The 21482-nt window shown below is 41.3% G+C and overlaps 1 protein-coding gene across 20 annotated transcripts; it reads right to left on the bottom strand.

Annotated features, from left to right (window-relative positions):
* Positions 1–1272: 1272 nt before the first annotated feature.
* LOC106107613 (myosin heavy chain, muscle) lies at positions 1273–21280 on the bottom strand. 20 transcript variants are annotated; one of them, XM_013288536.1, is made up of 26 exons: positions 21256–21279; positions 20353–20620; positions 19670–19813; positions 18034–18218; positions 17495–17690; positions 17155–17218; positions 16976–17074; positions 16566–16669; positions 14941–15078; positions 14519–14788; positions 14053–14223; positions 11874–12053; positions 11561–11720; positions 11160–11218; positions 10078–10165; positions 9551–9668; positions 8590–8707; positions 7835–7971; positions 7606–7732; positions 6983–7192; positions 5654–6540; positions 4976–5054; positions 4249–4494; positions 2331–4166; positions 2121–2162; positions 1658–1750 (listed from the first exon to the last, which is right to left on the bottom strand). In XM_013288536.1, exons 2-25 carry the CDS (start codon positions 20557–20559, stop codon positions 2139–2141), a joined length of 5847 nt encoding a protein of 1948 aa, XP_013143990.1. In that variant the 5' UTR covers positions 20560–20620; positions 21256–21279; the 3' UTR covers positions 1658–1750; positions 2121–2138. The 20 variants fall into 20 exon arrangements, with proteins under 20 accessions (XP_013143983.1, XP_013143992.1, XP_013143984.1 ...); XM_013288529.1 differs by lacking the exons at positions 2121–2162; positions 14053–14223; positions 19670–19813 and adding exons at positions 13701–13871; positions 19877–20020 and having other exon boundaries at positions 1273–1750; positions 21256–21280; XM_013288538.1 differs by lacking the exons at positions 2121–2162; positions 8590–8707; positions 11160–11218; positions 14053–14223; positions 19670–19813 and adding exons at positions 8228–8345; positions 10766–10818; positions 13701–13871; positions 19877–20020 and having other exon boundaries at positions 1273–1750; positions 21256–21280.
* Positions 21281–21482: the final 202 nt, after the last annotated feature.

Raw genomic sequence — 21482 nt, 5'->3', positions numbered from 1 at the left:
TAATTGTACAATATTGACATAACAGTTACAATAAGGTAGGTTTACTATTTTCAAGTAATTATTTCGTTACTTTTTAGTGTACTGTTTTTTTGAGAATACTTTGTTTTGTTTTTAGTGCATTTTGTTTTGTTTTTAGTGTATTTTGTTTGGAAGTCGGTTTTATTTTTTTTAGTCCTGCATTGATTTTTATGAGCTTATATAGAACATACGATTTTTATTTGTGCAACTAAACAGTTGAATGGGCTACGAAACAATCGACAATCGCACAACCGCCCGCTCTTTAAAGTATCAAATCAACTTCAATTCTTATCTGACGATAATATTCAAGATTCATTGCTTGTAGATTAAATTTGAATGTCTTTTTGATATGAGAACTTTTGCGATACATATCTGACCTGATTAGAAAACGTTGTCCCTTAGCTGTTACATGCCACTTCCTTTAGGTAACAGTAAGATTAGAAATGTTAGTTATTAATAGACCAGGCAGCCCGCCAACTATGTCATTCGCTCTGGTAATGAGAATTAAATGATGCGTGTAATGCAATTAATTTATGTCAAATTATTAATATTAAACTTGCAATGTTTATGTCTTACATCGTCTAGAAATAACTGGTTAAAATACCTCGACTTTGAACCTAGGAATTTGAATGAAAAATTACTAACTGCAATATAATTTCATACGTCTTCTACCGTACTGCATTCTACTGAGTTAGACTTCATTATCGTTTTAAGATACGGGGAGAGAAAGCGAAACAATTTTCTGCTAAATTTTTGTATCTAGTATTCGACATTTTACACCGTGTGTAAATCTTTTACTCAATTATAGCACAACTGTTTAGTTTCGCTTAGATTACTAAAAGCATAAGCTCCATATAAATGGAAGTGCACTGCTCGATTTTAGTTGTGCCACTAAACAGTTGAATAGGCAACGAAACAATCGACAATCGCACAATCGTGTGTTAGTTTAACCAAAGGTGCGCTCTTAGTTGCATTTTGCCTACAACTACTAATTTTGTCTACTTTTGCCTACTGCCTGTTTCTTGTGAATATTGATAAACTGGGATAGTATTGTGATGTGATTTAAGTGTATGCGGTCGCTCCAACATGGTTGTCCCTCTCCTTTGTAAATAAAAATATTTCTGGGTAAATTCAGTTGCTATTTTTACTGGCAATGTATAATAAAATCTTGTATTTAAACTTTTGTTCAATAATCTCAAATTAACTGATATCAAGGGTAATGAAAAGGGTTGGTTTGAAAGAAAAATGCAGGTAAATGTTTTCTGACAACGATATCGCTTTATTGGATGTCAAAGGAGACGCGGGGGCGGGGGGGTGTACGCGGGGCCGGTGCGGGGCTGGCGGGTGTGTCTCTGCGGTCGCGGCCCCGCGCGCACCCCTCCGCTCCGCTCCGTACGATACATACTCCACGGTAATAAATTATCATAAATAATAATAAATATCAACAAATTATAAAATAGCCTTCCGTAAAAAGATTAAGATTCTAATGTAAATGTTTTTTTGGCGTTAAAAAAGGTTGCATGGTTACTTAATTTACAGTTTCTCGTTTCAGGCATTCGTAACACGTTTAACTAGGCATAACAATTTATTATTTTAAGTTACAATTCAACGAAAAATCTGTACAGTCCGTTTTTTGAGTTGTTTGGAACGTTTAGAAATCGCTTTCGGGCGCCAGATCGAACCTTGGTGGGAAGGTGCCGAAACCGTCGAGGGCGGGGCGCGTACGTTGGGGCTGGAATAAAGACAACTAATTAGTAAACATCACTTCAACTGCTTCCAAGACATGCAGGAGACATGCCGCGTGCTTTAGGAACAATTCCATAATAAAGGATGGAACATAAACTTCTCACTTGACTTTCCCATTGAGATTCAAAGAAAATGGGTCCATTCTTAATCGATAAAACAAAACTCAGATTAGGATCTATGGCACCAAAGGTGTCTATAAAGATTGTTACAACCACAAATAAGAAAACAAGATCTTTTCCTTGCTTCCAACAATGTTTTTAATAGCTCTTATATCGATCAGTTTTCTCTTGTGGCAGTAAAGGTATGGGAGTGGCACTGTCTAAAGTGCTATAAGGTTGAACCACTCTTTCACTTACTTAGACTCCTGTGGTGATCTAGGGGCGACCTTTAACGGACGCCTGAAGAGAAGATATTTTATTTAGCAAGTTAAAGTGTGAACTTAATATTCTGTTTTTGTATTTCAATATCCATAATAATAACTTTCTTATTTGGATAAAGATCAAAAAGTTTTAACTAAGCCGTTGAAATTAATGTAGGTGTATAATTTATTTAAAAACGACACTCACCGCCGGGCTGACTCCTCTCGCGGTGGATCCTGCACGTCCCTTGCCACGGAATTTGCTGATAGCCTGTTCAGCGAGGTCTGCCCTTTCCTCGGCCTCCTCCAACTCTTGCTGAGCCTTGCGGAATTTAGCCAAGTTGAGGGCGGCGATTTCTTCTGCTTCTTCGATCTGCCTCTTGTAGGTCTTGATCTTCTGCTGCAGTTTGTCGACGAGGTCCTGCATGCGCTCGTGGTTCTTGCGGTCCTCTTCGGCCTGGAAGGTAAGCTCCTTGATACGCCTCTCGCTCTTGCGCAGGTTCTTCTGTGCGTCGGCGTGACTCCTCTGTTCACCGTCGAGTTCGTTCTCGAGTTCCCTAACTCTCTGTTCGAGTTTCTGGATGGCCTTCTTGCCTCCCTTGAGGGCGTTAGCCTCGGCCTCGTCCAACCTGACTTGGAGCTCCTTGATCTGTTGTTCAAGAGCCTTGCGGAGTTTCTCCTGGGTCTGAGCGTGTTCCTGTTCGGCGCGCAGTTCATCGGCGAGCCTGGCGGCATCGACCATGGCCTTCTTGGCCTTCTCCTCGGAGTTCTTAGCCTCGTTGAGGAGCTCGTCCAGATCGGAGTGGAGAGTCTGCAATTCGGACTCCAGTTTCCTCTTGGCGGCAGAGAGCGACGCACTTTGAGCGGACAACTCGTTAAGCTGTTCGTGAGCGTCACCCAACTCTTGTTCGGCCTGGCGACGGGCACGGTCGGCCTGTTCCAGGAGAGTTCTGGACTCTTCGAGCTCGTTCTGAAGAGCGTTGGCACGGCGTTCCGAGATGCCGAGCTGTTCACGGGCGTCATCGCGAGCGCGTTGTTCTTCCTCGAGGGCGGTTTGCAGGTCCTTGATCTGTTGCTGGTAGCGCTTAATGTTCTTTTGTGCTTCAGCGTTAGCCTTGTTGGCGTGATCAAGAGCGATTTCGAGCTCGTTGATGTCAGCCTCAAGCTTCTTCTTCATGCGCAGGGCCTCAGCCTTGCCCTTAGCCTCGGCTTCGAGGGAAGCTTGCATGGAGTCCAGAGCGCGTTGGTGGTTCTTGCGTGTGTTTTCGAATTCCTCTTCCTTCTCTTGGATCCTTCTGTCAATTTCCTGTCTGACTTGAGAGAGCTCGAGTTGAGCGCGAAGAACCTTGTTCTCTTCCTGTTCAAGAGCGGCCTCGGCCTCCTCAAGAGCGGCCTGGAGTTCGTCCTTCTCGGCCTCCAAGCGCTTCCTGGCCTTTTCGATTTCGTGAATGTTGCGTCCACCTTCGCCGATCTGGTCGAGCAAGTCCTTGACTTCGTCGGCGAGGTTCTTGTTCTCACGGCGGACAGCCTCGAGCTGCTCCTGGCCTTCTTCGTAGGCACCCTTAAGACGGAACAATTCAGTGGAGTAATTGCGGCATTCCTTCTGGCTGGCGTCAAGTTCGGCAGCAAGGTCATCGACCTTGAGTTTCCATTCTCCGATGATCTTGTCGAAGGCCTTCTGTTTCTTCTCAGCGGCGTTGGCGATAGCGGTGGCACGGTCAACCTCGAGTTGCAGGTCCTCGACTTCGGTGGCGAGGCGCTGCTTGGTCTTTTCGAGGGCAACGACCTTCTGGTTGAGGGACTCGATGGTCTCCTCGGCCTCGGCGAGGCGAGCCTGGAGCTTGCGCTTGGCTTCCTCGAGCTCTTCGGAGCGGGCAACACCCTCGGACTCGTACTTGGAGCGCCACAATTGGGCCTCAGCGTTAGCCTTGGAAAGCTGTCTCTGGAGATCAGCCTTGCCTTCAGCTTCCTCCTCAACCTGTTCACGAATGTTGTCGAGGTCGTGCTCCAAGTTGCGGAACTTGCCAAGAAGGGTAGCGCGTTCCTGTTAAAATAATTATTAATTATTTGATTGTATTAGACACCATGTATAAATCATAAGTTATTTATGTGTAAACTGTACATACCCTGGCTTCTTCGTCAGCGAGCCTCTTGGTGTCTTCGAGTTGTGTGGTGAGCGACACCTTGATCTTGGAGAGCTGAGACACTTGGGACTCGGCCTCCTCCAGCTGGCGGAGCAGGTCGGAGTTCTCGATAGACAGCTTCTTCTTGGCGGCGTCCAGGTCGTTGAGGGTGCGGTTAGCCTCGTCAGCCTTGTTCTGCACCTCGTTGAGGTTGTGCTGCAGTTGCTTGACAACCTTCTCTTGGGCAGCCTAACAGAAACGACCATTTAGTAAGGAGGAATGGGTTGTTATTTTATTTTGTCGAAACAATATAAAATAACAAGTGGATTTGTGCGTTTCGTCGTATTGTGTTAGTTATTGTTTTTATAGTGTTCTAAAAAATTCTTCATATTTGATTTTATTACACACATGTGTTATATTTTAAGTAAAACGAATCATGCAAAATGTTATTTTCTCTATTTTACATAAAATGAAAGTAAAACTTCATTGCTTTTTTTTAAATACAAGGTTAATAGACATCACTCGTTATTTCAGCGGTTCTAGCTTTTGTGCTTGTTTTCTGAAGAAAAAAATTGGTTAAGAGTTAGTAGGTCAATGCTATTCGTATCGTATTATGGTGCAAGTGTTTACACGTGTTCTGTTTGATCTATATTTAGTTCTTCGAAATATTTTTATAAAAGCTGCGAAGCGGTATCCAGCTGGCGATGCCAATCATTCTTTTTTTTTGTACCTTTTCGTTGGACAAGTGGTCGAGACCGGCACGAAGGTCATTGACTTCGCTAAAGTATTGAGAGCGCTCTTTCTCAGCCCTGAATGGTTGGAATATAACAAAAATAGATAAATAAATATAGTTCTATGATGTCGATTGCGGGCCTAACAGTGGAACATATAGAAATTGTCATGTTTGTCATTGTGTGGTGCTGTTTCCATTTTGTAAAGGAGACACCATGCAAGGATCAACCCAGGCGGCATCCATGCCATTGCGGGTGACATGTTACCTTCTCCCTTGCCACTTGGTCAATAGCAGCCCTTGTGTTGTTAAGCTCGTTGTAGCACGAGGCGCGGTCGTGTTCAGCCCTGAATTTCAATTCAACTGTCATTTTTTGTAAGTCCCTATATTTTTAGCAGTGCTAAACATAGTGCTAGCACATGGTTCCATTTCCAAATGTCTGAATATACCTTTTTACTACTTATATTATTTCTCTGTAATTAAACCAGATTATTCACCTTCAACGTCAATTACGCGAAAAAAATAAAATTTATCTCTCAACTAGAAACAAAACGTAAGATCGTGGTATTATTAGCTAAGATTGTAAACCGCATTCCGTGTTCTGACTCAAAACTTAGTAGGCACTGTAGTAAGACCCTGGAAGGATAACGTATTTTTTTATAATAAATGAATACGTACTTAGCCTTGAGTTTGTTGAGCTGGTCGAGCTGCTCGCCCATCTCGGCAACAGCATCGTTGTGCTTCTTGCGAAGGTTGGCGAGTGTCGACTCATGCTGGATGTTGGCCTCCTCGAGGTCGCGGCGCAGCTTGCTGAGCTCGGCCTCGCGCTTCTTGTTGAGCTCGATCTGAGCGGAGGTGGCACCACCGGCCTCCTCCAGGCGCTCACCAAGCTCTTCAAGCTCACGAGCGAGGTCAGCGCGCTGCTTCTCAGCCTTAGCGCGCGCCTGGCGCTCGGATTCGACTTCCTCCTCCAACTCCTCGATGCGGGCCTGCAGTTCCTTGATCTGTTTCTGGAGCTTGCTGACCAAAGATTGCTCGTCCTCGAGCTTGGCGGTGAGTGAGGAGATTTCCTTGTCCTTGCGCTGGATGGTCTGCTCCAGTTCCTTCTTGTTGCGCTCCAGGTCGGTGACGGCCTCCTGGGTAAGCTTGAGGTCTCCCTCCACCTTCCTCCTCTGCTTCTCGACGTCGGCGCGCAGTTTCTTCTCGCGCTCCAGAGAGTCTTCGAGCTCGTCGAGGGTCTGTTCCAACTTTTGCTTAACCTTGTTGAGGTGGTTGACCTTGTCTTCGGCGGCCTGGAGTTCCTCGGAGGTCTTCTGGTTTGATTCGCCTTGCATTTTCTTCTCCTTGTTCAACTTGTTGATGAGCTCATCCTGGTGGGCGATCTCGTCGTTCAAGTTGCGAATCTGGTGGTCCTTGGTGGCCTTGTCTTGTTCGGACTTCTGGACGGACAGCTCGAGGTCTTCGATGTCTTTCTTGAGTCCGGAGACTTCCTGCTCCAACTTCTTCTTAGACTGGAAGAGCTGGTTGCGGGCATCCTCTTCCTGAGTGAGGCGGTCTTGGGTGTCCTAAATAAAGAATTATTGCTACAAAATTTGCTTAATGATTATATTAATTACTACCACATCCGCTAACAGTGTCTGCTCTGTGTCTATCGTTACAATAGACAAGTAATAAAAGTTGCAATAAAGTGCGCATGTGGGCGTAAGATATACGCAAAATGTTTCGAACTACTTTTCGTATAAACAGTTTGTGTTTATTTAACGAACCGCCATAACCTAAACACAGGTTTAGCCGATTCGTAAGCAGCTTCACCTGAACGAATTTGGACATCAATAATGATTTTTATTTAGAATAAGATTTCGTATGAATTTATTAATTCATTGAATTTAAAATGAAATACAATTGACTAAAACTTATTATCTTAATAGTTATACTCTTAATTTCAAAAGATTTTCGTAAATAAATGAATTAAAGAAATGAATGATTTAAGCTTATGCCACTACTTACCCTGAGTTGGTTCTCGAGGTCGTTCTTCTGAGCCTGAAGCTTGTTGGCGCGCTCCTGGGTCTCGGAGAGGGAGCCCTTCTCTCCCTCGAGGCTGGCCAGCAGGGTGGTCTTCTCCTCAAGCAGCTTGGCGTTGAGGGCCTCGACCTCCTTGCGGAGCTTCTCTTCCTTCTCGAAAGCCTCCTGGGCCTTCTGTGCCTTCTCCTCCAATTTCTGTAAACGATCCCCACTTTTATCCACACCGTCCCAAACCGCCACGTGATTTTCGGCCATCGTTAATTAATCGTTCACACCATGAACTAAAACTAGGAATGTAATTCGGTTCGTTCGTTGGGTAAGGAAGGGTGGTGCGCGCGCCGCCGACCGATCCGCTACTGAGTCCCGCTGGAGATTTCCAGCGGGCGGGATTATCGCCCACGCACGTTATACATTGAGTGTGGAAAAAGCGCGCGCCAGCGAGTGGGGGGCGGAATCCAGAAATGGATACGGCAGGTGTTGCGGTGTCACGTAACCGCCAGGTGGGCGCGGTCGAGTCTATTTGCGTTTTCCTGATTCACGCGCGCTAAAAGTGTTGGAATTTATTGGGTCACAGTGTAAAATCATAAATCATAGGAGGAGGTGCTCACCGCGATCTCATCCTCGATGCGGGTGACGTTGAGGAGGGGCTTGACCCTCTGCCACAACTTCCACCATGGCCAGGTGCGGAGCTGCAAGTACTTGCGCAAGTTGCGCTGTACCACTTGGAGGGCCAACCTAACAAATAACCAAGCATTTAAGTACTCACAAGAATTAAAATAGTGGAATGTAAATCGGGAGAGGTCAAAAACTAAGGTAAAGGTTATCAACTAATTTTACCTTTGTTCCTGGAGCTTCTTGTACTCTTTGCGGGACAAGTAACCACGAATGAAAGCCTGCATCCAGGACACAATCTTGGACAACCTGTCGTCACGCAACTCTTCCATCTGACCCAGGACACCAGCGCGGAAGAATACCTGCTCAGCCATATTAAGTGTTAAAGTAACAGCTATGTGCGTAGAAGATGCAGATAAAATATAAAAGAATTTTAAAAGTAACAAAAAATATTTTACACATACATAATTAAAATAAATGTGTTAGTCCAGAAAACATAATGTTATTTTTACATTCATCAGGAAGGTGAAGAGACAGGGTGGAACTATAGACATTTAGTGCATGTGATAGATTGTGTTGTAAGCATGCATTTTACATTTCGAAAGCACGGTATTCTACCTTGGTCTTTCCGAGCCTGAAAGACTCTGAATCCAAGCCGGTGTGTTCGAGAATTTTCTGTGTGGCTTTCTCTGGTGTAATTGGCTCTTTGAGGAGGTTCGGGCACAGAATTTTGTATCTGCGTTTAAGGAGCACACATATTGTAAAACAAATAGATACATGATATAACACTAGGATACCAAACGAGCCTGAGTATCGTGGGCTCTATAAGGAAAGCGACCTTGGTTTGTAAGGTTTAGGGATCATTGTGACACTGTCAAGTTGTGTCCCAAATGTTACGGGTAGGGATATTGCGATCGATCGGGTGTTCTCGAACCGATGATGTCAAACCGCTAAACTACAAAAACCGACTGTAGACATGCCTTGGTATGACCGAGACGGTAGGACTCAGGGTCCAAGCCCGTCGCATCCAGGATCACTTGAGCGATTTTCTTAGGATCGGATTCCTTGTCTGCAGCTTGAGGAGCCAGGATCTTGTAGCTACATTGTCAAAATATACACGCACTCGATAAGGTAATGTCATTCAAAATCCATACACCTTAAAAATAAGTCGTATCTTTTGTGTCAAAGGAGAAGGACAGCATGACTCACATTGTCACGTTTTATAGTTGTACCAGTATCTGATAATATATACCTTTATGTAGGATTCATTGTCTAAGGAAGAAAAAAATACTCAAATCCTAAATACCAATAGGTATCATACGTATGTAGAAGAAAAAATCAAACGGTGTAAACTAATAATTACACTCTATTTTTTAGAGTTTCGTGCTATAGTCTTAACATGCTAAGTCAATTCTACCATACATAGTCTAAACCTTCAACTATCTTGCCTTTGTATGACCCACACGATAACTCTCGGGGTCGAGTTCGATAGACTCCAGACACTTCTTTGCTGCTATTTTAGGATCACTTTCAGCAGCCATGAGAGCGGGAGCAAGAATCATGTAACTGTTTATAATAATATGTTATTATTTCAAAAGGAGTGTTGCTAATAAAAGTCGATTGCTCATCGCCAATCCCAGGTGTGGATCCTAAGACAGAGTTTACACGAGGCAACAATTTTAGAAACGGTTGCTCACCGTCCTGCAAATGACGTCAGCAGTCAGCTGCAATACCAGAATAAAACTATTCTACAAACTTCCAGAACTGAAAGAATTTAGTTTATACCAGCTAACAGTGTTGACGCCACTTATCGAAATAAATATGATCCTTGGATTCAAAAATATCTTGGTATTTATTAGTCAGGTTGGATCATAAATATTTGTCGGTTGAGATACGCTGGAAATAGATTTTATTGGTATGTTTATGAAATCAAAATCTTACCGGAGCTTGAAGTCGGGGTAGACCATCCTGTTGGGGAAACCTTTACGGCAAATACGGATGCCTTCAAGCACACCGTTACAGGTGAGCTGGTGCATCACAAGGTGGGAGTCGATGAGACCTGGACGACGAAGAGATTGAGGTCAGTGATATCGTGCGGTCTTTTTAAACATTATCTAGCGAGAAATCAGACACATTCCCAGACTAATTTCAATTAGTAACATCAAAGAATCTGGAACTTTTAGATTAAGATCTTCATAATTAATTCCTTAAAATGTATTTAAACTTTTCATATATCGTGAAATAAACTTTTATCTCTGTTCGATATTATTTTTGGACAGCATAGCTGAATCATGTAGTTCAAAATTTGCGATGCGTCACTGCGAAAACTCGCAACAATTTTAACACGTTTCCTGTAATCTGGGAAAGGATTTCAGACAAAGCTTTTAACAAGATTATTATAGGAATAGATCAAAGTTGTTACTTTTTCTTACATACTTTTAGAGAGTAACTTATAATTTTTTACTCACCGGCCTGTTTCAATTCGTTGGGAATGATACAACGCACGAAGTGAGGCTGTGTCGACCTCAGAGTTGTCATCAAGTTGTTAAGTTGTTCCTGTAATAGTTTCATAGTTCTAATATTTGTCTTTAGCATTCTAATATCAGTGAAAAGCAATAAGATTTGAAGAATCAAGACTTTGAATTACAAATTCATTTGATAATTGCCAGTTTAATGTGGCAATATTTTGGACATAAAAAGCAAGCGTACCATGAGATGAGAACATGAAATAATTAATGGTAACATGAACGAATATGGTTAGATCACACAAAACACCACAAATATTACACAATCACACAAATAGCTCGAGTTTAATCGGCAGTAAGTATGTAGAAGTACCGATAAATGGTACATTAAAAAACATTGTCGGTTTTCATACTTTTTGAAATTATTAACCAGACACAACTGTTTTTAAGTGTGTCATATTTGAATGATAACGATATTAATTAAATATTAAACATTTAATAAATGATTTTCAGAGGTGACAATCGCCTCGTTGATATCGAAAAGATGTAAAAAAAGTATTTCTCGTCTTTGTCCTGGAGAGAAAGGCTCCGGTATGTAAAATGCAGTTCTACATCCAAGTAGTAGTAGACTACATCATTAAGATGATTTAAAACCAAATCCAGCTAAGGAAAACCATAAAGACATAAGTACCCTGTATGCGGAGGAGACAGTAGCGAAACCACCGCCCTTCTTACCGCGACCGCCTATGGATGTACATTTACAAGCAAAGATTAGTTAAAACGGACGGACACAAGAACGTCACAGGGACTACACATTTGAAAATAAGACTCGTAGACATTACACCTGCGGGACACTCGGCAACATGAGCTGTGCTGTAAAACATACATTGACGTGGACATGTGATTAATATGAAAGCAGAGAGGGTTGGCTTCAAGATGCAATATCGTCCATCTAATGAATTTATTGTACAGTCGTATGGACAATGAATAGCTTTTAAAACCAACCCTAAGCGTGTTGTAGACGAAGACAATAAAGCTACATAGAAGACATTGAAGCAAATCTCGAAGGTGGGATTTAAGTTTACCCTGTAGAGCGATGACACTGTCTGGAAGGCAGAACCCTTGGCGCGCTTGCCTCCAGCGCCTAATGTGTTTAAAAATAAGTCAATAATATGATAAAGTATTGTAAAGATTTTTGTCCTGTTTGAATGAAGATCGGCTTACTATGTACTACACATTGCAAGGCCAATCAAGTGCATCGATGGTTATTTCTATGCTTATAGAATAGCTGAAATATTAGTGTAATAATGGTATGATTTTAAAAACTATTGTATGTTCACAGAAGTTTTTTACAGCTCACGTACCCATTTCTTCAACATTTGCTACTTAAAAAAAAGTAACAGAGAATATTCCTGGGAATACTTGGAAGAAAATTACAAATTAATTAATAATAACGTAACCATCGAACATTGAAAATGAAACGTACCCTTGCCACCACCACCAGCACCAGCATCACCAGACTGGCCAGGATGGTCAGCGAAGATCTCAACCAACAACTTGTTGGCGCCCTTCTTAAACTGGTCGACGACGGTGTCGTTAAGAGGGTCCTTGTTCTTCTCAAGCCAGCCAGTGATGTTGTAGCCGACCTAAACAAACATTTGTTTTACTCGTAGAGTCGCCTAGAGATACCTTGCCTAATAATGGAAATTTAACTTTCGATGTTTGGATTTTTTAATCGACTCCGAAAAATCTCAATTATTGCTTGATTAAATTTTGTAAATTTATATGTAGATACTCACATTTCCGGCGTAATGGCCGATGGCGAAGTGAGCGGCTTGGCAACCTGGCTTGGGGGGTTTAGGCTTCAGGTAGGGAGCGGATTTGCCCAAGTGGTTGTTGTTCAACTTCTCAACGAAGGTCTGGTCGGTGGCTTTGGGGAACATAGATTCTTCCTCAAGGATGGAGAGGATACCCATAGGCTGAAAACGTACCGATAATGTTAGAAGATAAACGTTAATTCATGTAGTGTTTGCTCTGAATTGTGTCAAAGTTTTGAAAAAAAATTAAACTCGAATGTGTGAATACAGTTACAGAAAAGAAATAGATTGCTTTTTTAAATTCTATTGCAATTTTTCGACGTGTTTTTTTAACAAATCTTGTTTTGAATCTTTAATAAATTTAATTTGAAATTGTGTAACTTACACTAAAAAGTGTTATGCGTTAAAATCAAAAGCAACATGCAAATAGAAGAAAATTGTGCGTGTGTTGTGCCATCAAATAAATTCATTCTAAAAATTATTATTTATTCATTTCTGAGCAAAAAATTAAACTCATTTTAAAATATTTGCAATATTTGCAGTTATGAGAAAAGCTGATGAACTACGAAAAAATTGTATTTTTAAGGCATAAAATATTATTTTCATTCTTTGGATGTTATTTGAGTATTGCTTGTGTGCTTTACTATTACTATTGCAGTGTACTAAATTAAAATTGTGAAAGTAAAAACTAAAACAACAGAAATTACAAGCTTATACGGAATATGAATATCTCCTCTAAATTATATAATCTTTTATTTTCTATACCGCGTGCAAGTCAGGCGTTTAAAGCCTACATATTTTCATTTTCTATTGCAGCTGCGGGGTTTACTTTTCTATATTTGCCAGAGGCATCCTCTATTCCTGCCCAGCTTCTAAGATTGTATCAAAAATCTATCGTCGTATAATACCTTTTCTATTAATTCTATCGTCGGTTGTAGATCCAAACCGAAATCAATAAAGGTCCATTGGATCCTTTCTCTTTCGTATTCCTCTTGTTCTAATATGAACATGTAATGATTAAAATACTGTTGCAATTTCTCGTTGGTAAAATTTACACAGAGCTGGTTAAAGCTGTTCATCTGCAGCGTCGATACATGGAAAAAATAATCTAACTTTATCAAATCTAGTGCTATGTCATGGCGTGGTTTGTGTGTGTATGTGTATTTGAGAAGTGTAATTAGAAGGAGTTTATACATAAGAAAACAGGTAGCACACGAAAAACAAAAGGAGCATACAGCTTCCCTAAAACCTCCAAATGAAGTCTCTAAACGTCCATAACTTTTTCAGTTAAGGGATCATTTAAAGACTTCATCCGTAGGCTATGGCGAGATGCAAGCGTTCATGGTTGCGTTGCCGCCATATACCTTTTCAATAAGGTCAATGCAATGTTGAAGGTCCATGCCAAAATCAATGAAAGTCCACTCGATGCCTTCGCGCTGGTATTCCTCTTGCTCCAGCACGAACATATGATGGTTAAAGAACTGCTGGAGTTTCTCGTTGGTGAAATTAATGCAGAGTTGTTCAAAACCGTTGTACTGCAGGTAGACAATTAATAAGGAATGTTAGGGGTTTATTATAAGATACAACAAGTACGGATCACATTCCGTCTTCGGTTGAACCTTACAGAGTGACAGAGGGAACAGTGATGGGTTTGGGAGTCGCTTCTATCCCCATAGAGTCGCGATTGCAAACTACAACTACGAGCCGTATCTATCCCCATAGACTTGGCGAATGTAACCAAACGTAGACCCGCCTTCAGTTGTTCATTAACGACGACGGGCGACGAGCAACGGGCGCGTGGCCTATTACCTTCTCGATAAGATCGATACAAGCGAGCAAGTCCATTCCGAAATCGATGAAGGCCCAATTGATGCCCTCCTTTTTGTACTCCTCTTGCTCCAGTACGAACATGTGGTGGTTAAAGAACTGCTGGAGCTTCTCGTTTGTGAAGTTAATGCAGAGTTGCTCGAAACCGTTGTACTTTTATAAACAATACGAAACCCAGATGAATGGATAGGAAAAAATGTTAAGACAAGTCTACGCTATAAACATTAAGCTACATATATAAATTAGTCAGCAGGATACTCAGAGATAGCTTGACAAAACATTGATAGCGCTGCGGGCGGTGCGCCCAACCCAGGGTTTCGCAGACCCTATGTACCTTTTCAATAAGGTCAATGCAGGCCACTAAGTCCATTCCAAAGTCAATGAACTCCCAGTGAATTCCCTCCCTGGTGTATTCCTCTTGCTCCAACACAAACATGTGATGGTTGAAGAATTGTTGCAGTTTCTCGTTTGTGAAGTTAATACAAAGTTGTTCGAACCCGTTGAACTAAAGGAGTAAATTTGTGATATTATCAAAGAAATGGTTTTGGGTGGATCACTTTGTATATAGACCACCCAATGTCGACCATCTTTAAAATAAACCTGGGATTCGAACCCAGTATTTGTGGAACCTGTTAAATAATTCCTGAGAAAGAAAACATTATTACAAATTTAAATTATACATTGTAATATCTACAGCTAGATGTCGGCCTTGTTTATAAAGTTTGTTCTGATCCAATTCTTTTATCAGAATATCTAGTCCATCCCAAGTTTCCCAAGGTCCCCTTGCTCCGAATACTCACGTCGAAGATCTCGAAACCAGCAATATCCAGTACACCGATGAAGTGCTGCCTCTTCTGCTTGGTGTCTAGAGTCTCGTTACACTTCTTCACGAGCCACTTGAAGAGACGATCGAACATGCCCTTGCAGAGAGCACCGACGGAGTTGGTGACTTGGTCCTTGTTACGACCCTGGGTGACGAACTCGTTTCCGACCTTGATGCGGGGCTTCAACAAGTTCTTGTACAGATCCTGGCAGTCGACACCGAGAAGCGTGGCAACCTTGTCACCGTCCTGTAGTAGAGGAAGACAGAATACATTAGGCACAAAACTTGTACTTAAATTTTCTTCCACTTTAGAAGTAGGTTGTCTAAGTAGGTGTTATCTGACTTTTCGGTCACAAATTATTTGTATTTTAATTTAGTAGTAGTAAAACTGGTGTTTACCTGGGTACCGTCAGCCTCGGCCTGTTCCTCGCGACCCCTCTGCTTGAACTTCATGCAGCCCATGTGCATGACGGCGGCGGTGATCTTGTACACATTGTCCTTCTCCTCTTGGGTGAAACCCAAAATGTCGAAGGCTTGCTACAATCGTACAAGCAAGTATTAGGATTTTTGTTATAGCAGTTTTAGCAAATTTATGTGGCGACGAATGAAAATACTACAGGTGCTGATAACTGCGAACTTTTTATCTTTTACTAATATTACATAAAAAAAGAGTATATAAAAACATAATGGTGAAAGAAATAAACAATCGTAAATTATATTAGTATTTTTTTGTTAGTAATCGATAAAAGCATTAAGGCTGAATTAGTGCTATAATATTTGAACTAATGCACAGGATTTGCGAAATGCTAGGTTTGGGTAAGGGTACAATATATTTGCACCCACTATCGTGCTATCATACAATATTTTCGGGGTCTGTTGAACCATTTGTCGCATTTAATTTCGTTTCAGCGTTGCAAATGGTCTAAGGATATCTAATCTAATGACTACTTCATTCTAGAATATTCAAGGAACGTCTGGTGGCTTCTCACAAGGGACACCAAATATTGCTTCCAAAGAACTTACATCAGTTAATACACATTCTTCGCCGTCATCGACGTTGGGGATGGTAATCTTACCCTGAGAGACGTTATAGTAATCATATACGTCGTTGGATAACATACACATTTCTGTAGGTAGAAATCAAAATAATTTAATTAAAGTTATACAAAACACTTTAGACGCTCCGTTATCTGCTAACCTAACCTTACACTGAATGTAATTCACCTGTAAATGTGTCGGTGTTATATTATTGCGGGGCGTGCTGGTGCTGGATAGGGGGGGAGCGTAATATATTTCGTGATATAAAACCTGTGCAATAAGCCCATTTGAACTCTTGCAAGGAGCGAGCAATCATGTGAATGTCAGAAATTTTGGTGTAAACAGGACTACGTCCGAAAAATCCAATCGAGACGCGCGCTCCATGCGAAAGTTCGCAACTTACGAGCGTCTTATCAAATTCTTCGGAATCGTTGACTCCCGGTATCCGAGTCTTCCCCTGACTAATGAGGGGATAGTCCCCGATGCGGTTGCTTAGCATCGTTAGCTCTGTAAACACGAAATCATCTGACATACACATGCAAAGACCGGTGCGGCCATAAGCGAAGCAAGCGAGATGAAGTAGAGAAGTCGAAAGATAGATGTTTTTGCACAATGAGATGAGCCAAATGTCTCGTTCTGGACTCACGTCAGTAAGCCTCATTTCCTCGCCATCATCAACGCCGGGGATTACGGTCTTGCCTTGGGATACGATGTTGTAATCCATGATGTCGTTGGACAACAAGCAGATTGCTATAAAATTACACCATTTACAGTCACGTTTGGTATTTGGTGCACAACTAGAGGGTACTTAGGGTGAACATGCTCTAATACAACGGATACACTACTCTAAACATCTCATGCCGGTTCAAGGGCGAGATATTCGTACCCAGCGCGCCGGTTGCGTGCGGCGCGCAATGGACACGGTAACCAATGAACACAATGTATCGTCATCAGAGCGCTCCAAGACTCTTGGAGGCTCAACTTACATCGGTCAATAGACATTCCTCTCCATCGTCTACGTTCGGGATGGTGGTTTTTCCTTGTGATACGATGTGATAATCATATACGTCGTTTGACAGGAGACACATGTCTAAATGGCGGAACTCAAGTTAAATTATTAGGGTACTACATGGTAAATCGGTAGGAGCAGTCTCGTTACACAGGTATTTGTAGAGTGTTCATGTTTGTTCTCAATTTAAAATAATTCTGCTAACGTAATAAAATAATTTCATAACTAAACCATCTTATCAATAAACAAATTAGAACATATCACCTTAAAAATAAAAGAGAACTTTCAAATTACAATTTACTCCAATTATAAATATTAAATTTTAGATAAAAAATAAATTATTAATCATCGTATTTAATGTATACTTTGTAAAGTGTCTATACGCACCCTTAAGACCAGCGACGGAGCCCGACATCATTTGGTAGAAGATGTGGTAAGAACGCTCCAGGGCTTGCTGGGAGATGACACGAGCCTTCTCAAGCAGGTCTGGCGAACAGAAAACATAATCGTTAAGTACAAATTGAACTTAGTCAAGATCTATGTGATTCTAGTGATGAAGTACTTACAGGTCTCGATATCGGCACCAGCCAGTTTACCAGAAGGTCCGAAGTGGATACGGATGAATTTACCCTGGAGAAGAAAAGGAAAGATATTTTAGTTTCAGGTACAACATAAATTAGTCCACTTAGTGTGCACAATTTGAGCATTAACTTATTTCTAACTAACAAGAGAGAGACGTCAAAAAGACAATTTAATTGATCAACGGAAGTTCAGAAATTAGTGGTTTTAAAAAACGTCTATGTAAATAAAAACAAACTTCTTTAAGATATAAGATTCTTTTAGTAGACAATCAAGTGTTTTGTAACGCAAATTTAAAAGTTTAATATTGAAGAAAAAGATACTTACGAATCGGGAAGAGTTGTCGTTACGCACGGTCTTGGCGTTACCGAAGGCTTCAAGAACAGGGTTAGTTTGTACGACCTGGTCCTCAAGGGAGCCCTTCTTCTCCAGCGACGGGTCCTTCTTTTGCGAAGCACCGACGGTAGCGAAGTACGCAATTACCTTCTTCGTGTTCTCAGTCTTTCCGGCACCAGACTCACCGCTGTTGAGTTATTTGCTTTTTAGTATGATGCAGAGAGACGAAGTTTTGTCTTTGAAGATTCTAATCAGAATCCTTTTTTGATTACAATAGTTAGATCTAAAGTATAACATTTTCCTAAATTTTACAATACGTTAAGGTTATGATTATTTTGATAATCTTGTTGTGAGAAGTTTTATTACTATTTAAAAATTGATAGGATCCAAAGATATGTCATGAAAATGAAGAATTTGTGAACTTAATTTCTTCGTAGTTTCAACGCTTAATGAATTTTGGCCTTATCTTTTTTCTACATACTTTATCTTCCGTATAAATGATAAGACAATTAATAAAGTTTTCAACTTACGTAATCAACATAGATTGATTCTCGTGGTTGGTCAACATGTTGACGTAAGCGCCATCGGAAATGGCGAAAATGTGAGGCGGAACTTCCGAGCGACGCTTGCCTCGGTACAGCCTGGCGCATCGGGTCGTGTACACGGGGAACCTCTTGTAAGGGTTGATGGCCACACAGAAGAGACCCGAGTAAGTCTGTTGATTGTGATAAAGTTAGTACTGGTGATACAAATGTTAGTGATGGGGAATTTGTTACCAAAATTGATCGTGAAGAGATTTTTAGATTTTTGTCTTTGAAATCGTAGACTACGAAAGCATTGTATTTTGTAGTCTATTTTTGGTACTGATTTTAGTTTCTTTTTTATAATTGTTTTATTTTTTAATACTCTCATTTGTATGTTATTTAATTCAGCTATTTCCATTACCATGAGATTTTGAGAGGGAAAACTTATTGACATTTATACACGACCATTTTTGTTACAAATTCAACACATAATGACACATTTAAAAATTACAAAGTTCCATAATAAATATTTAAAAATATCGGCATTTATTATTGAAACTTTCCCTGATTATGTGACGAAAGACATGCACTTACACATATAGTCATCTCTGTCATACTCTTTGAACAAACAGAGACAACTATATGTTTGTACAGGTCTTTCGACAGCAGAATCTTATCGGTAAGAACAACTGGAATTATAACAAAACACCTCAACCACACCAGCACAGAGATTGTATTGTAACGATACGTTTTCTCAATGTGCTAACAAAGATTATGAACTCAATATACTGTACAAACAGATATACATTTCTTGTATAAAATATATCAAACTATATCTGTCTGTGCTGAATACTGCAAAACATAGAAACAAAGGAGGTCATAAGATCCAATGTCTGAAAACCAAAACACCCAGAATAAAGATGAATCTCGACAGTCGTAAAACTTGTAATATTGCTGTCTCAATTCAACTCTTTGGAAAACAGAGATAGCAATAGTACATGTGTTATGACAATAGAAATTCAACATCAAAATCTGAAGAGAAAACTAATACAACACTGAGGAAACTATTCTAAGAAGAATTGTTGTTTAGACGCCGTGTTGTCCGTTGTACCGACTTGTCCTGTGTAAAAGGGTTCAAGATCGGCTGTGAATCTGGAATGGATTGATAAGGAATGGATGAAACTTGAACGCGACCTTTTTAAAACTCAATTTACTTGATTATTTCAGTTTTTATATTTTGTAATTTTGATCAATAGATTAAGTTTGCATTTAATCTCTTATGATGTTTGTGCTAGGAATAATGAAAAATTGTTCAATTTTAAGGCAAAATGTAATAAAAAAACATATGTATTTTCGATTTAAATATGCTTAACAGCACTGGTTGCTAAATGTTTTATTATTATTGTAATTGCAACTAGAGTTTTAAATATCGACTAAAATTTATTAATCATAATTTTCAAGATTATGTTTCATAAGTCAATTTTGTATTTCAAAATTCTAACTTCCAGGTTCATAGTTAGAAAGTTTGAGTTTTGGTCGCAATTCAAATGATGGTAGAAATAGAAAGTATAGACCAGGAGTCATGCAAGGGGAGGGCCGGAGCACACGTAAACGCTGCAACCGCTGCCGAATCCTGACTTACGTAGATAAGCTTATGGTAATATCTCTGCTTCAAGTTATACAAAACCGAAGCGTCGTTGAGGTATGTCAAGTTGGACATGTCCTCGCATTTCTCGTACTTAGGCGGGTTCACTTGAGCTACAAGATCCTTCTTGAAGTCTTTGGTCTGCGGGAGAGATGTAAATGTTAGTATTACTTAGTGGTAAAGGCGCTTTTCGCGCCTACTTACGTAGATAAGTTTCGCATAGTATCGTTGTCGGAGGTTGTGCAGCACGGCAGCCTCGTTAAGATAAGTCAAGTCCGCCATGTCCTCGACTTTCTCGAATTTCGGCGGATTGACTTGTGATAGAAGGTCCTTTTTAAGTGTCTTCTCCTGCTCATTCAACAAATGCTTTAAGTATGTGTTTACAAACGATTACGTGATCTTAAGTTATCCCTTGATAAAAGTACTAAGTTGAAATTTTAAAATGTCTCTAATTGTAATATTGTTAAGCCAATTAATTCTAATATAATTTCTGTTTGAATTCTTTTTAGGTCTTATTTAAATATCATATTCTATATTCTCTTAATAGTAATAGTATCCTAAGAGCAATCAATCTTAATAGTGGTGAACTGAAAGTTTATGTCAAGTTAAAGTTAAATTAACTTATTTTCAAAGTATCTGTAAAAGGTAACTTATCCTGGTTGTTGTGGTATCATAATTACCTCGCCTCCGGGGAGGTTGACGGTCACCAGGTCGCCCTTGGTGGCCTTAATTTCACCCTGCACGAAGCCCTCCTTCTCGTCCGGTACCCAGCAAGCTTTCTTGCCATCGTAGGGCTTGCTTTGGTCGATACGTTTCTGTTCAAGAGAAACGAACAGGTACGGGGTCGGATCGGGGTCCTCGCCCTCTTGTACTTGTGGCTTCGGCATTTCGGAGGGCTAACGAGACTTTGGGCTAGTCGAGACACGAGAACACAGCCCTGGAGCCTTCCTGTGGAGCACAGCGCGTTAGACTGCCGGCCAGTGAGCGCAGTGAGTGCCCGCCCGTGCGGCTATTTGTGGCCGTAACCCGAGTAGAGGCCGATTTGGGAACGGTGCCAGCGCGGACGCCGTTTGCGTAATACCCGACTTTCATGCGTTCGTTTTTATTGGCTATCCCGATCGGCTCTACGCGGATATTACGTCACTGGAGCCCACTGGAACACTGCCAGCGGATTTACTCGATCGTGCTTTGTTGTTTATTGTCTTTTATGGCAATGGCTAAAGAATTCGAATTCCGATTGTCGTTCCGCCTCCTTCGCTCAATCAATTGTTGAATCGAGAGTATAATGTTTGACTGTACCTCTGTTGTTATTTGTGTCTCGTGTTGTGTTAAGGTTACTGGCGTCCGGGCGGGACGATAATCGGTTCGAACTCGTCGGTAATATTTACTGTTTCCTTTACTGTTGTACACACTCAACGCGCAACCATCACCATCGATCAATAAACAAACGGTATCCACTGGAGAGACCACTTGCACAAAAATCCAAATCCAATCGGCAAATCAGCTGGCACGTTCGACGTCACGGACACTCGCGGGACACGATAACACATTCGCACGGGGCGTGCACGTGCGTGCCTACTTACGTTTGAAGCCGTTCTGACCGGCGGCGGGGAGCGCGGTTGCTTTTTATACCGGGAACACGACACCGCGACGCCCGATCACCCCATTTTAGGCGGATGCGCGCCGCCGGGCCGCTGGCCGCTGGGCGGGCGACGCTTTCAGACGGGCTTGGCTTTCACTGGAGCGGCCGCTCTGCCTGGCCGCACTGCCGGCGCGCCCGCCGCGCGCACCACTCCAACTTTATGCCCTT

This window comes from Papilio polytes, unplaced genomic scaffold (assembly GCF_000836215.1).
Source record: "Papilio polytes unplaced genomic scaffold, Ppol_1.0 DF821956.1, whole genome shotgun sequence".
Taxonomy (NCBI): Eukaryota; Metazoa; Arthropoda; class Insecta; order Lepidoptera; family Papilionidae; genus Papilio; species Papilio polytes.
This window is presented reverse-complemented; position numbering and strand designations above follow the sequence as displayed.